The sequence below is a fragment of the Opisthorchis viverrini genome, assembly GCF_000715545.1.
Source record: "Opisthorchis viverrini unplaced genomic scaffold opera_v5_60, whole genome shotgun sequence".
In the NCBI taxonomy this organism is placed as follows: Eukaryota; Metazoa; Platyhelminthes; class Trematoda; order Opisthorchiida; family Opisthorchiidae; genus Opisthorchis; species Opisthorchis viverrini.
The window spans coordinates 1,167,874-1,182,630 of NW_008751712.1; the positions used below are offsets into that span (position 1 = coordinate 1,167,874).

At 46.4% G+C, this 14,757-nt stretch overlaps 1 protein-coding gene across 1 annotated transcript in view; it reads left to right on the forward strand.

Annotated features, from left to right (window-relative positions):
- The window catches only part of T265_03772 (hypothetical protein), a gene marked incomplete at both ends in the record, with an annotated part of 54,207 nt that overhangs the window by 19,382 nt on the left and 20,068 nt on the right, over positions 1-14,757 (forward strand). Inside the window, 14 exons of the mRNA XM_009168325.1 lie at positions 104-393; positions 1,273-1,525; positions 2,940-3,057; positions 3,687-3,961; positions 4,787-4,869; positions 4,979-5,167; positions 5,262-5,439; positions 6,784-7,010; positions 8,592-8,753; positions 9,772-10,116; positions 11,183-11,352; positions 12,738-12,903; positions 13,287-13,484; positions 14,277-14,452. Coding sequence (XP_009166589.1) covers positions 104-393; positions 1,273-1,525; positions 2,940-3,057; positions 3,687-3,961; positions 4,787-4,869; positions 4,979-5,167; positions 5,262-5,439; positions 6,784-7,010; positions 8,592-8,753; positions 9,772-10,116; positions 11,183-11,352; positions 12,738-12,903; positions 13,287-13,484; positions 14,277-14,452 — 2,830 coding nt within the window. The remainder of the gene's footprint in view (positions 1-103; positions 394-1,272; positions 1,526-2,939; positions 3,058-3,686; positions 3,962-4,786; positions 4,870-4,978; positions 5,168-5,261; positions 5,440-6,783; positions 7,011-8,591; positions 8,754-9,771; positions 10,117-11,182; positions 11,353-12,737; positions 12,904-13,286; positions 13,485-14,276; positions 14,453-14,757) is intronic.

Here is a 14,757-nt window from a genome sequence, read left to right on the forward strand (position 1 = left end):
TCGGATGAGGCACGAAGGCAGTAGAACGCTCGCAGATCGCTTCAGTTAACACTACCAACTGTTAGCCGACGTTGTTGTACTAATGATGTACTAATGTTTTCAGGTCTGCCAATCATGTCCTGCGGTCTGTTGGACTGTTGGGATTCGCAGATTTTTCCCCCATGTATGTCTGGCCTACCCATGGAACTCGATGTTGGACCTTCTGGCCTGCATAGCCTTCCCCTTTGTAGTCGCTTGCTCTACGCAGAATCTATGGATATCGGATCTGGAGGACAACCGGGAAATCGGCAGTCTCTGGCTTTAGCCGGTTCACTACGCCTGTTCCGGCAGTGCGTCACAGGTTTGCTCGAATTACCGTGTGCCAGCTTACTACCAGAAGATCGCTATATGCTGGTAAGTGGTTTCCAACTACAGCCCTCCGTTGCTGGTTCCGGTGATGGGAGCTCTCATATTACACTACCCTCCAACCAGGGTACCCTGGAGGGCCATTTCCATTCGCTAGTCGACTGGCGTATTAAGTACCTTATTGGTTATGTCTGGAAATATCTGTAGCTCGGGTGAGTTTATTGGTTGTCGATCAGGTGGCCGCCCAGCTTGCAATCAGCTTGCAAGCGTTTCGTCAGCATACGAGGAGACATCAGCTGTGCGCTGATGAGGCGGGTGACGAAACGTTCGGCGAACAGATCAACAGCCACCGGGTAAACTAGTTTCGTGATCCTGCACCTTCCCGGCAGGATGTATGTTGACTTGTTCACTATGAACTCCTGAATTTCCGCTCACCTTTGTAACTCTTTAATTGTGATATCTGCCCTAATGTGTCCCCATCAAACAACGCTGCGGAGAAGTGGTGGCCATCCTCAGTAGACTGACGCAGTATTGACAGTTGTCTTTATTCCTCAAGCACCATGTCTTGTTATTGGTACAGCTAGAGTGCAGTCGCCGCTTCTTCGCAGGAGATTTTTTATCAGACGGCGAACTGAGGGCAGACTATTTCGGCTTCACGTCGGCATACAATTTGCATAAATCTGCTCGGAAAAATAGATATTTCCTGTAAAGTCTACTCACTGAAAACAACCATGTTTCGTTTAAATCACAAGCTCTCTATATGCTTACAGTAGCCCTAATTGTAATGCAGTCAAACTGGTATTGATGACTTCCAGTTTCCAGCTTCTCGAGTTTTCACCTTACATTGTCTGCGTTTGCTAAGCACTGGTCGCTCGTGGAAAATCAATTTCCGTTTTATTTCTTTCTCACATCTATGTCTCCATAAAGCACGGTATCGTTCGTTGTCTAAATCGTCTCGTTGGTCAAACCCATGTTATGGCATTAGCCGAACTCTGGTATACTCCTGTTGAAATGATGGACCCGAAAAATGACTCCCCGGAGGATTTGCATCGTCAGCGTCGTCCACGAATAGCCCTGCTCTCGTGGCAGTGCCTGACACTCCTTTCAGCCGCGCCTTTGACCACGATCGACCTAGATCTGCATGTCGATTTACTCTATCTCTGCACGGGATGTCTAACACGTGAGTTCCATTTCCTGTTCGGGGTTATTCTCACCTAACACTACTTCATTACTTTATTGAAGCTCAGTAGATATTTCGACAAAGATGTAGGAGGAATGACTAGGTCACGGTGTACCCGTCCCCGGAAACTATCCGGCAAGTTCTAGTGAACCGTTCTATAGTTCTATCATTTTGTTGCATTGAGTGGCTGTTGCCTCCTAAAAGGGTTCTAATTCCCGCAAATTCTTGCTTTTCTGTTTTGGTTTTTGACCAGTGCTTTGTTCCAGCCGTTCCTGTTCTACTTTTACATTTGAAGTGGCCATGTCATCAGGGTGGGCTATCGAACAGCTGGTCTCAGCCCACGTTTGTGTTTGATCACTGTGTTTGAATGGACAAACTTTCCTCTTCTCTGTGGTATTGAGTTGTCTTTTTGACCGAAGAAGAAGGTAAAACAGAACGTTGTCCCCCTCCCACATCGAAGCTGATTCTTTAGTCCTAGTGATTGCCGCTTGTGGAGGCTGTCAATGTGAAATCACCTGGCATGAGCTACGTGGCTGAAAAGGATGGAGCCACTCGCAGTGAATTGTTACAGTTCTGAACTCCCGGTAGGGCAGCTTTCAGATTCGGCTGTCTAATGTTTTGTGAGAGGAGCTCTATTGATAATGAAAAAGATATGCAATACTTCTCGCGTTTCAGCTTGGTTTGACCACAGTTTCGAGGTGGAGTCCTCATTTAAACGCTTTGAAATCTTTTTAATAGCTTGATGGGGCGAGATGGACCGAGTGGTTAGAGCGCAAATTTACTGACCGGAAAATCCGTGGTTCGAACCCGACCTCTGCCTCTCGACTTCCCCTCTCTAGCCCTCGTGCCTCCATGTGGCATGGCAGCTAGGCACCTAAAGGGTGCTACAGCTGAACAATAATAGCTTGATGCAAAAGGATAGACGAAAAGATCCATATGCTAACGTGTAAGTGTAATTTCTTCAGGATGGCTTGAGGAACATTGTCAAAGTTCTACTTACACAACGACTTGGTTTTGACGGGAGACTCAGACGAAACCCAGCTGAATCTCTCGTTTATGATGCTCTTCTTTGACTGAATGTGCTCAACCAGGCCGTCCCATGTTTCATTTGATAGTGTGTTGCATCTAAAGATTAATCGAGATATGAGGCGAGCTGGTGAAAGGGCCCGCGTGCCTTGGCAGTGGGGTAAAGTTCGGAGGCCATCATTCAGAAAGAATGTGGTAAACTTCAGTGAGAACAGAAAAGTAAGAAGAGAATCTTAGAGGATAACGTAAGATTCTACATATGGGAGAGATTACTGAAAAATGCCATTCTCTCCGTGGCGAAAGCGTGGAGCAATGGGTACTTTTTATCATCGATAGGGTTTGGATTTCTCCCATTAATCACATCTATCCGTTTACCTCACACTTTCAGGTTGGGCGCTACACTCTCTAACCGAGGGTAGCATTTCCCAGGGTACACAATCAATGAGCCTTGATCTTCAACACGCCTACACCCGATTTTCTCTGTCCCTGTTGCATCACGTAGCTCGGTAAGTTTATAAAAGTGCATATGATTAGTCTAGCAGTTTTTACAGTATCGTGAATAACTGCGTCCATTTCGCTATTTTGTCCTTGTGTGAGTAGCCGATCGCAGAGCTGCTGGCGCACCAATCGCATCCATTCACTCCAGTAGTCCCCGCTACCACAGGAACGTCGGTTTCATGGTCTTCTGGAAAGCACTGTCTGTTGTTCCTCTTCTTATTTCCATCATCTCAGTTTCACTGGTGGGGTGTGAATTATTTGTTTTCCCTTGGAATTGCTTTGAGCGTTTGAAGAAGAGAGTTTGAGGAACGCCTTAGTGCAGTGACGGTGAATCGAACCTCTATTCGGCGTTTCCCACCCTAGGATACACAAGTGGGATACGCGGCAGTAGGCTGTGGGTAACATTTCGTAGTAGAGGCTGAAAAAGCGGCGTAATCAGCCGTTTCAAAGACTGTCGCATGTTCATAGGCTGTAGCCACTGTCCGTGTAAGTCCCCCGAGGCTAGTCTTTACAGTGCACGCGTTACCGTTACCCTCAGTCCCACTATATGGTTATCATGTGTCACCCATTTCACCAGATATTGTTGACTGACTCTCGCTACTTTTATTGCGCTATTTCTCTCGTTTTCTCCCCACAGCGTGCTGTTCATATTGTGGCACGTCGTGGAGGAAATACAACCCTCTCCCGTTCCTCCAAGCAGCGCGCATGCTGATCCTTTTCACCCAGATTCACCGCTGAGCATTGCGTTGCAGCTATCGAGACGACTTCATTCAGATGCCACTGGTCCAGTGGTAAATGAAGCTCAGGCTATTCCGGGAAAACCGGTTTCCAGTGATTCGTCAACCTCTGGGAGAACTCCGCGACGTCCGATCAGTGCTAAACTAGCAAGCCCACTGAAGAAAGCCCAACAAGGTATGCTAATTCGGTCTGCACTGTAAACTGTATTATACATTCCTTACCGACCGGAAGGTCCGTGGTTCGAACCCGACCTCTACCTCTCGACTTTCCCTGTCTAGGCTTGGCCAACCTGGCAGTACCCCAGCCCTCATGCCTCCTTCGTGTAGCATGGCAGCTGGGCACCGAAAGGGTGCTACAGTTGGACGATTTATTTATTTTATTTTATTCCTCACCGTCTCCACTTTCCGAGAATTCGTTGGATTCTCTCACCTACTCAGGTACTGTTGAAGAGGTGACTTATTTCAACATGTATTGCCAACAAAAATGAAGGGGTAACCAGTTTCAAAGTATAAAACCCTTGCTTAATTGGATCGTCTTGGTTTCGGTGGACTATTTCCTCAAGCTCTATCCTATCCCTGAGAGTCTTTTTCAGCAGAAATTTCACACGAAACCACATGCTGAGTTTCGGTAGTGCAGTGGTGTTCAGCCATTTTGCAGCCCTTTCTGTCATCCGCAACCACACCACCATCTACCTCATTTTGTCTTTCAGAACCCCCTGGGTCTGCTGTTCAGAACATCAAGGTGCCATCTACCATACATAAATGACTGTTAACCCTATTTGTTTATTTCCTTTAGTGAGAATGTTTGCCGTCTCTCTTCCCCGGATGCAATGGGATCCCCCGTTTCCCCCCATCTTGATCCTTTGTCCGGTTGCTTTGATTTATTGTGCACACTTTTTTGACGTGTAGTACTCCAGAGTTGGTTTCTCTTGCATGATTAGCACTCATTTCTACACAGTCCCTCACCCTTTCTGTTTTCTTTTTCGTCAAACATTTTCAGAGACAGCAGTGACTGAATCACGCCGCATCCTGGGCTACTTCAGTCACATACCACATTACATGTCCTTGTACCAGGCACTTAAAGTGGCCTTTCAAAATTTCAAGGCAAGTGAAAAAAACAGTTTGTGGCCGGTATCATCACAACCTTTGTTTGATACTGATTAATCTTTGACTGTCTCATCGCACGCCACAGATTTCGCCTGATCTAACCGGCTCACAGGACCGTCTAATGAACTTACTCCAAGCCTACCTACACACACTTAGTCGGCTGATGTGTAATCTACGCCTGGCCGAGACTGCTCCATACTCAGATGAACTGCTGACCTATGTGGCGGTCCTTTATCACTGTCATCCAGCGGCCTGTCTGGAAGCATCCACCCAAGTGAGTCAGGTGTATGCTTCATTGCATTTCTGTAATCCTAACCACTGGAAGGTTCCTCCCTACCTGTCGATTTATCCGTTCCTTCATACTTTAGATTCTTCGAGCTTTTGTTGGGACCAATTTGATCAGCCACTGGGACGAGCAATTGGCCAAGCTGTACAATGTGGCTCTGAGTCCCGGACTGTCCTCTTCAACTTCTTTTGACCCCCGTCCTGAGGCTGCCACCGCTGACAAAAATGAACCAACCAAGAGCGTTGAAGCACCAGACTCAGGTAGGGCGTCGTTGAACTTCTGTCGTTCTAGAGATGCCGTGTTTGTTACCTTTTATGAAGGCTCATCTACATTTCGTCTTGTATAGCCCTTTTTGTCCTGGAGACTTGAATGGCGGCACTCGTCAGTTGACACAGGCACCGTTTGTACTGCATCTTGACGGAGGTCGTCAGATGGATTTCATTCAACGCGGAGTGCTACCGGATTCCATGCGGACAGGCTCCTTGTGGAGTGTGTGGTGTGCTGGATGAGTGCTGATGGCTATTAAAGCCACTTTACTGTTGCATTCAGTAATTGTCTCGGAGCTATTTTAGACCTCTTGAATGCTCATGCTCACGACTGGAGTGTTTTGAATTGTGTTTAGCACCCTTTGATGAGGAATGCTCTCGTTGGGAGCATCCTAACTGGAATTCATCGAAGATTGGCACACGAATTTCCCGTTATCTGTGACAGATAGAGGAATTGGATGTTTCCACAGGGAATAAAAGGTTCGTTTGCCCGGAACTTTTGGCCAGGTCCATTTTTCTAAGCAGGATACTGACGACATCGTAGGCTCACCACAAACTCCGTGCAGAACCATGACGGAAAAAGCTCTGAGGCTTGTAAATGGCAAGCTATCAAAAACGCTCGATTTAAGATCAAGCGTCACTCGTGTCATTACTTCCACGTGAGGATGACGTCCGTCCGATTTCATGTAATCAAGTTTCCAGAAGGCCATATTTTTGGGAATCACGAACAGAGGATAGCACTTGTCACTGCTGAGGAAGGGTATGACGAGGACGATTCAGTTGGCTTGGTTTGCCAAACCGGGGAATTTACATCAGCTGAAATCAAAACGAAAGACCATTTTATGATGTGAGACTGCGATCCTGTAACAGATGGACGTTATTTAGTCAAACCGGATAGTGAAATCTCCTCCATTTCCAGCTCCGTCCACCTACTTAGCGGTCGCCTCTTTTTGCTTTTCTCTGAACCGAAAACGAGGTCCAACACGACTTTATCTCATCCATATTAGCCAATGAACGGGACATCCATCCCGTACATGGATAGGGCATAAATCAACATAGGGACATGTGCGAAAAGGACGGTGTTCTGCTGAAACCGTCTACGCACGGAGGATGGACAGGATGGAAGGAATCGTGGGTATATGATAGAGTTTATGGGCAAAACTTGTGAGTAGTTACATGAAAGACCTGCGAAAGCGCCATTTTCAATTGCGATTAATAAAGAACGCAACGAATCGTGAAATGCTGCGATTTATTGGCAGTTCAGAGATTTTGTTGACAGCATCCGAAGGGCCTTTGTGGACGGCTCATTGTTGTCACTTTTTGTTCCTTTTTTTGTAGACCGAACCATACACACCTCCTTCGGTGTTCATGGTTCACTAGAGAAACTGTGGACTCGATATGTGAACTATACTAGTATGTTGGCATCTCGCACAACTGATGTCACTCCGTTTGCCTCATGGTTGGGGTTGGATCAGCTTGTGCGCACCCCGATCACCGCTTGGATCCGTTTCGCTCGTCAGTGGCGTGTTCCTTTGCCTTTGACATCGAAAAACTCGGTTATTCGGGTGAGTCTATGTTCCGTTCTAATTGGTCTCTTTTTACAACTGCTTCCAGTTTTTCTGGTTGTTCAGCTCCATAGTTCTCCTGGAAACCGCTTTTGAAGCGGATCTCTTTCCCATTGAGGTATGCCATTGTTTAGACGTCAGTCGACAAGCCCGAGGAAACTGAGTACTGTATGTGCATGTGGGTGTCCAAAACTAGTCTGGCTCAGCTGCGGCGTTCTTTCGGCTTCGAATTCCATCCATGTACGAGTCAGTGGGCCTTGGGACAACTGTCTCTTGAACAACTTCATGTAAGCTGCTGCCCGCGGGCTACTTACGCTTACAGATGTGACTCAGTGTCTGCCCCATTGTCTCGCTTTCTGAACGAAAAACTCGTTCGAAAGCAGGCGTCGGTATTTAATTATTAAGTGGAGCTGTCAGCCCCCCCCCCCCCCAGTGCGGGGCATTCCATTCTCAAATCTTCTTTCGTCCGTGTGTAAAGCTGTGGAACGCGGTTTGCATTTGTCTATAACGATGTTGGTGTTGTCACTTGCTAAATGGTCGTGCAACTGCATCTGTCCCTTGGCTTCCTGCTCCGCCCACTATGATATATCAAAAGGAACGGTAGTTTCAGGCAGTCCTTTATGGAGACAAAGGGAAATTATCAAAACTGTATTTATAGGGTAATCACAGAATGTTTCACAAGGTCGTGCTGGAATCTCCGTGAGGGGGCAAGAGAAGCGTCGAACATTAAAATGCTCGATCCAGATTGGTTGGGATTCTGGCCAATCAGGGCATCCCTTCGCTTGGTCCGTAGCTTGACGTAAGATTCAACTATGGGGGGTGGTTGGCTCCAGGACAGTCGGTGAAATTGAATTGGGTTAGATCAACTGATCAAACTGTTTGTTGTCATCTTTCAACCGGGACTGAATGAGACACTAATAGACCAGTTTAGTAGTGCACGATTGATGAGAGCCCTGATACAATTCAGAAGGTATATGCACTAATAGAAGTTTTTAGTATAGTTGACAATGGTGAGATGCCACACGTATAAAAATTAACACAATGCAAAATGGGAGCGAGTCAACAGAGGAACTTATCGTCTGTGAGAGTTCCTTAGTGAAAGTCCGGAAGACGAGAACGTGTTTTCTCCGCAGTATGGCTGCTACACGTGTCCCATAATTGTCCGTGGATTTGTGGAGGGTGGTTGACTTCCTGCCCCCGCGCGCGCGCCAGTCTGTGTTTGCTGACTGTGTTCGGTTTCCTTATATGTAGCTCCGTTTTGTGTGTACGTGGGTTTGCCAGCACATGAGCTGTTGCTACTCTCACCAGACGGTACAGACAATCGGTGTCTGATGCGTCACCTTAATATGACGTGGTTTTTGGGTATGAAAAAAGACAAGTCTCGTGATCCAGTGAGCGACTGTTTAGCTGAACGTCAAGTGTGTGGGTGACCGGGTAGCAACAAGTTCGCCAGATTCTGAGTGCCCATCTTGTGCACAACTTCAGCTTATGACCCCGCAGGTTTTTGTCGTTCGGCCGTAATCCTGTATAGAGCTACTTCACCTACTGTTTTATTCTCCCCTCTCCTCTTTCTGTTACTAGAATGAACTTACTCAGTTTTTCAAGCGATTCGAACACATTGTGATTCAGAGTATGGAAGAGTACAAGTGGACCACATGTCCCAACCTCCAGTCGGGCATACTCAATCTGCTCACACATTTAGTCTGTCTACAGCTGAACTACGAGCAACTGGACACGGGACTGGTGAGCAGACGTGATCTCATCTTTTCTTTTTGATTACCAACTCCCTATCTCATTGTTTGCGGGACTGCTTCCCGTGACATACCATTCCCCCATGCCTCTTGAGTAAACAGAAAAATAGTGGCTCGGAGATAACCCTCGTATTCTTAGGTTAGCTGCCCAAGCTTAGACAGAAGCAGTCAATGTACTGGAATTAAGTTCGAACCACAGATCTTCCGGTCAGTATGTTGGCACCTTAACCACTAATTCAACTCAGCGTAGCTTAGAAGAGATATCGAAAACTTCACCTTCGATTGAATGGTCTCCTTCTCATCCAGTATCGGGAATATTTCGGAAATAAGACGAAATAATTATTGTTATCCGTGATTAAATTTATCTTAGGTGTTGGCACTTCTTTAGGGAATGAAATCTCTGGTTTATTGTATGCTCTTAGGGTATAGGATGAACTAACTTATGTGAATCGCTCGGTAGCGACTCTTTGGGGCAGACACTTGCTGGACGGTAGTGCAACTCTGTATTGGTTTCCTGCTCCGCCCACTATGGTATATCAAAAGGCACGATAGCTCTAGACAGCCCTTTATGGAAACAAAGGGAGAATCATTATATCTGTTTATAGGGTAATCACAGAGTATTCCACAAGGTCGTGCTAGAATCACCGTGAGGGGGCGAGAAGCGTAGAGTCAAAGATGTTCGATCTGGATTGACTGGCATTCTGACCGATCAGGACAAGCCTTCGTTTGGTCCGTGTCCTGCACGCGTCACATCCGTCCAAATGATGTGATGTTCGGTTATCAGGGACGGCTTGCCTCAGTACATTCTCGTAGGTTTTTCTTCGTGTTTGGAGGTCAATCCTACTGCATGGGTACTTATGACACCACTGTTTGAACTTTATGAATTCCATAAGATGACGAAACCTCTTCCTTATTCTAGGTCATTGTGTTGCTGTTCTGAGCAAACGATTTTGAACGCAAATTTTGAGTGCTATCGAAATCGACCAATTGTAGTTATCTTATTCTTTCAGGAATTTCTCCAGACGGTTTTGAAGCATTGCGAGAACCTCTCCTTGGATATCCACCGGCAACAAATGAGTCCACTGGGTTCTGCCCGCAAGCGTTCTACGTTGGACGAACCGTGGTGGGCCTTCTGCTCTGGTCTTTCCACAACCACACCAGCAACAACTAATGGTCGAATGATACATCAAAGCCAGCAACACCACCAAGGTCTGGTGAACGCAATCTTTCGTTTCCTGGTCACTTTAGCCTATCAGAAACAGCATTCCAGCAAATCCAATCGGGGACTAGAATCCCAGACTGAACCGCCTGGGACCACGGCGACGAATGCGGTTCGACCACCCGCTTTTGCTCAGGTAGGTGAGGATGGTACCAGATCGTTTGCGTCCTTGATAATCTATCGCCCGACAATGTCTTTGAATTTCGACTCCGTTCAGTTTGTCAGACATAAATCGTGTGCCAAACGCACGTTCATCAACATCGTTGACAGGAATACCCTAGTTCATACATACCGACGCTCGACTGGTATAAAAAGGGTACTTGGGTTCTAGCTGATACATTTGTGATCTCCATAAAATAGGAGAAGACGTATCCAAGCACTGAGGACAATGGCATGATTTTTTCTAGCTGCCGGAAGTAAGGACACAACTTTGTTGCAGGGGGAGCCTCACTGACTGTGTGCTTCAGCTACATTCACCAGTTTCAGTAGGTACTGGTGATCAAAGGTCGATGGCCTGCATGCGTTAAAATGGCACTGTTCAACTAGACCGAGTTTACTCGTCAAGGCTATCATGTTTCGTTCTTAGCTTATCGACTGCCTGCCTCTGGATGGGAAAAAGAGCTGTGCAAGGTAAGCGGTCGTCTGACGTGCGAAAAATATGTCCTGACCGTTGTAGCCCGTGAGACGCGGTCCGTCGCGGAAGGGTGTTCATTTCTTAAAACCAGCTAATATATCATTGAATTGCTAATCTGATGTACCCATCAAACTGACCAACTCTTTGGAGACACTGTTGATCAAGCACCGAAAGTTCTGACCCATAGAGGCCATGTTTCTCCCTCATTGCCGTAGTGTATCTCTGATAGAGAAACTGACGTTCGTAACGTAGGTAACCAACAGGACAGCGCGAAAACATTGCACCGGTTTGCATAAAAAAAATCAATCGAATAAACCCAGTCAATGAACCACCAACCTCGTGTTTGTGAACTTGCTTACTCCTCGTTCGCTCTAATCCAGGCGACAGGAGAACGGAACGACTACGCCACCCGGTGTCCTAAGTTTTCCACACAGCTCTTTGTCAGTCTCGTTAGATACCTATCTCATTGGCAAGCTGGTTACTTGCTTACCAATGCACAGTATAATCCAGTAATTCCTTACCTTTACACTCGCAACCTTCACCCATCTGCGTTGTCACTACTTATCAGGTAATGCACATGGCCGAGACATTGGCCGCCGAAGATCTCGACCCAGGAAGTACTGTTCTATCTGCCTTGGTGCCGATCGTGGTGGATCTGTATGTCATCCAACGCCCTTTAATCTCATCCTCGGTGCCGAGTCATTTTCTGGAAGAAAAAGCTGAGGACCCTGTATTCAAGTTAGTCCATTTCTCTGTCGAACTCGCATCTGTTTCGTCATTCCTGAGAAGGTCCCAGTTGCTGATTGCGGCTGTCTGACACTTTTATTGCTTGTTGTGCGTTGAGTGTTCCACCCCTACTACGTTCTACAGTTAGAATGACAACTATTCACCGGAAAGACACCACAAATGATGATAATTGATCCAATACCTGTGTCTAGCACCCATGGGTGTGCTTTGTAGCCCATATATATTAATTTGCCATCACAGTACTACTTTTTTCTCACCATTAGGTGCCTTCAGTCCTGCTCTCCATTTTGAAATAGAAATAGGAATCGTTTAGCCGCCACACCCTTTCGGTACCTAGCCCGAATGAAGGGAAGGCTGAGATACTTCCAGGTTACGAAAGTCTAGACAAGGGAAGTCGAGAGGCAGATGTCGGGTTCGAACCACGGGTCAGCAAACTCTAACCACTGAGCTATCTCAGTTGTTTTCAAGCTACCTGCCACATTCATCCTCCATTAAAGAGAACCCACACACTTGTAAAGTATACAAAACTTTCCTCTGCTGTCAACATCTGAGAGAAGCGCGTCTCTCATATGAGACCGAATACAGTAACTTTGTAACATGCATTACTCCGAAGGGCCTATAAGTGACTTTTTGTCAGCAACTCCCTCCCTCTTTTCCTGAGAGTGTTCAACCGGGCCCCCTTATGATGGTGACCTTTCTTGGGAAGTTATAGTATTTATGCCTACTGGGCAGTACGTAGTGTTACCAGGTACGGTCATGTGTATCAACAAGCCAACGCCAAACTGCCTTTTGTGGGCAGCCGCTTGCTTTCTCCGAATACAATGTAATTTGGATGTAAATTAGAGCACTGGGGAGCTCGGGATAGCAGCTTAAGGTCGAACCCACTGGACGGAATATCCATGTTTCGAACCCTGGCTGTTCGATTGCTCTTGTCTGGATGTGGGAAAGTCAAGTCTATCTCGGTCTCTCTTGCTCTCCTCAAAGTAACCTTCAGGCCCGCGTGCTAGGCTTTATTTGTCCGGACATCCCAGCTAAGCGCTACACCATGCCATTGGTGGATGGGGAATATATTCGATCGCACTTAGTGCAGATGCAAGCACAGTGATCTGTGTATCCGTGTATCTGTTTGCCAAAGCATGATCCTTCATATCTCTTGAACATCCATTTCTTCCTTCCGTACATTTTGAAGATCCGCTTTTTTTGTACCGTGCATACCCGTGTGCTGAGTCAGCTATTTCTTGTTTCCTTACTCCTCTGATTCTACCTTCTTTTTGGCGACGTAAATTGTGCTGGTTTTTCTTGAGTGTCAATTTTGGGTGAACATACCTTCTAAAACGGGGAATTATCCACAAATTTACCATCGTTCCCTAATGCAGGCAGGCGGAAGTGGCGCGTGAGGCTGCATTCAACTTTTTTCTTCGTCGGCTGGCCCATCTGCCTGCCAGCTACGATCAGTTGTGCCTCATAGTGGAAGAGGCTACTCTCCTCCAGTTGGGTCCTTCGAATGTTCAGGAGAAGCGCTTATCCAATGTCCTCAGTCAGGTAAGCGTACCCTTTGTCATCTGGTGACAGAGTCACCTTAACAACATACATATATCTTTTCATCGGCAAATGAACGAAAAAAATCCGCGAATCTCCGTTGTGTTGCTGCTTATGGTCTCTCTGATTGTTCCATTCGGCGAATTGGTATTCTGTGGTTAAGTCGCGAGATTACTAAAAGGTCCATGGTTTGAACTCGATCCCAAAGTTTTGACTACTGCCTACAATTGGGGATCTCGGCCATTCCTCCAGCCCTCGGGCTCTCCGTGGGTGGCATGGCGGCTAAGCACCGAATAGGTTTCACAGTTGAACAATCATTATTTATATCATTCTTCTTTCCCGTTAATCCTGACGATATCGACGTTTTCGCATCTCCTCCCCAACAGGTTGTTGACGTCGTCGTGACGCATTTGACGGATGGTACTATGCAGATATGTACGCGTGATGACTTAGGCTCAATTCTGCGTGTCTGCGACCATATTATTATCGCACTAAGCGACTGTCAATCCACACATCTCGCGAACATCCGTCTCGCTCTGGATCGCGTTCTAAAGGTCACGCTGCCTGTTACGGATAAGTCATCGGTGAGTGATTTAAACTATCTGCGCCAACTGTGCACCTTACTATTCTAAGTGGACGGCGATCATCTGGCGTTTCTCTTCGGAGGATCTGCTTTTTGTTAGCCATCAGTCCACCCCTTCCCCTTGTGGATTCGAGCCCTAAAACCGGACGGTGTATGCAATGTGGAATGACGACAAACAAGCTTTAACAAGAAATTTTCATCACCCTTTTGAATGATGCACTGTATCAAGGAAAGAGGCGTCTGTTTCTTGAATATCATTCGATTAGACGATCAGCTGCCCACGGACCGAAGCCAAAAAACTCGGAGTTTTAGGGTCTTTTCACTCGGTTCCATTCGAACGGCATCCTCTCGGTTGCATACTTCAATCGTTCCAACCAATGTTATCCGTCCGAAATGCGCGACTTTTATAGAGTAAACGAAGCTCATTAACAAAGATTGAACACAAAAGTTGCGTTATTGTTAGTTCAAGGCTAGGCGAATAGCTTGACTTAGAAATTATCTTTGATCATCATTGCTTGTTGACAGTCATCCGGAGAAAAGCTTGCTCATTAAACATGAGAGCTGTTTTGAGAAAATACTTCGACCCCATGGTTTCGTCGCAGATTGTATTTGAAACGTAGCTTTCGCTAGCATGAATTTCCTAACTATACCATTTGATCAAGAGCGCTGAATGGAAGTGAGCGACGCTGCCACGTGACCTTGTGATCTTACTAACCAGTTTTCTTATTCCGATGCTTGATTGTGTTCATCACACTGCTCATTCGGAACACTCCTTTCATCTACACTCGTTTAGCCTGTAACTGCAGACTGTGAGACTGACTTGACAAGTTTCTCCGTACAGTGGGCTGTTGCACAAGTTTGTTGCATACGCCTGCATCTGCGATTGCTCACCCTGCTTCGTGGTCACGCCCCGTCTTCTCCCGCGAATACTGCAAGTAATCCTATCCAACAATCGGCCCACCTTCTCAGGTAAGTGTTATTCCACTCTAACACATTCGAGTTCGTACGGAAGTATTAATCCTATCAACCACGGACCTTTGCATTGTAGTTGGTTCTATAAATCATGAGTTGATCTCATAACACGTTTCCATGAGTTCCTGGTTTTTCTGTCGATTTTTTTACTAAATGTACAGACGTAAATTTGTTGCTCTACGAAAACAAGTAGACGGCCCTCATACCACCAAAGTTTTTCGAGTTGAATATGGGAGCTGTAGTGGATGATCCTGCTTGCTCTCTCACTGATGACCTGTTTTCGTCGGACGTCTTGTTGCGTG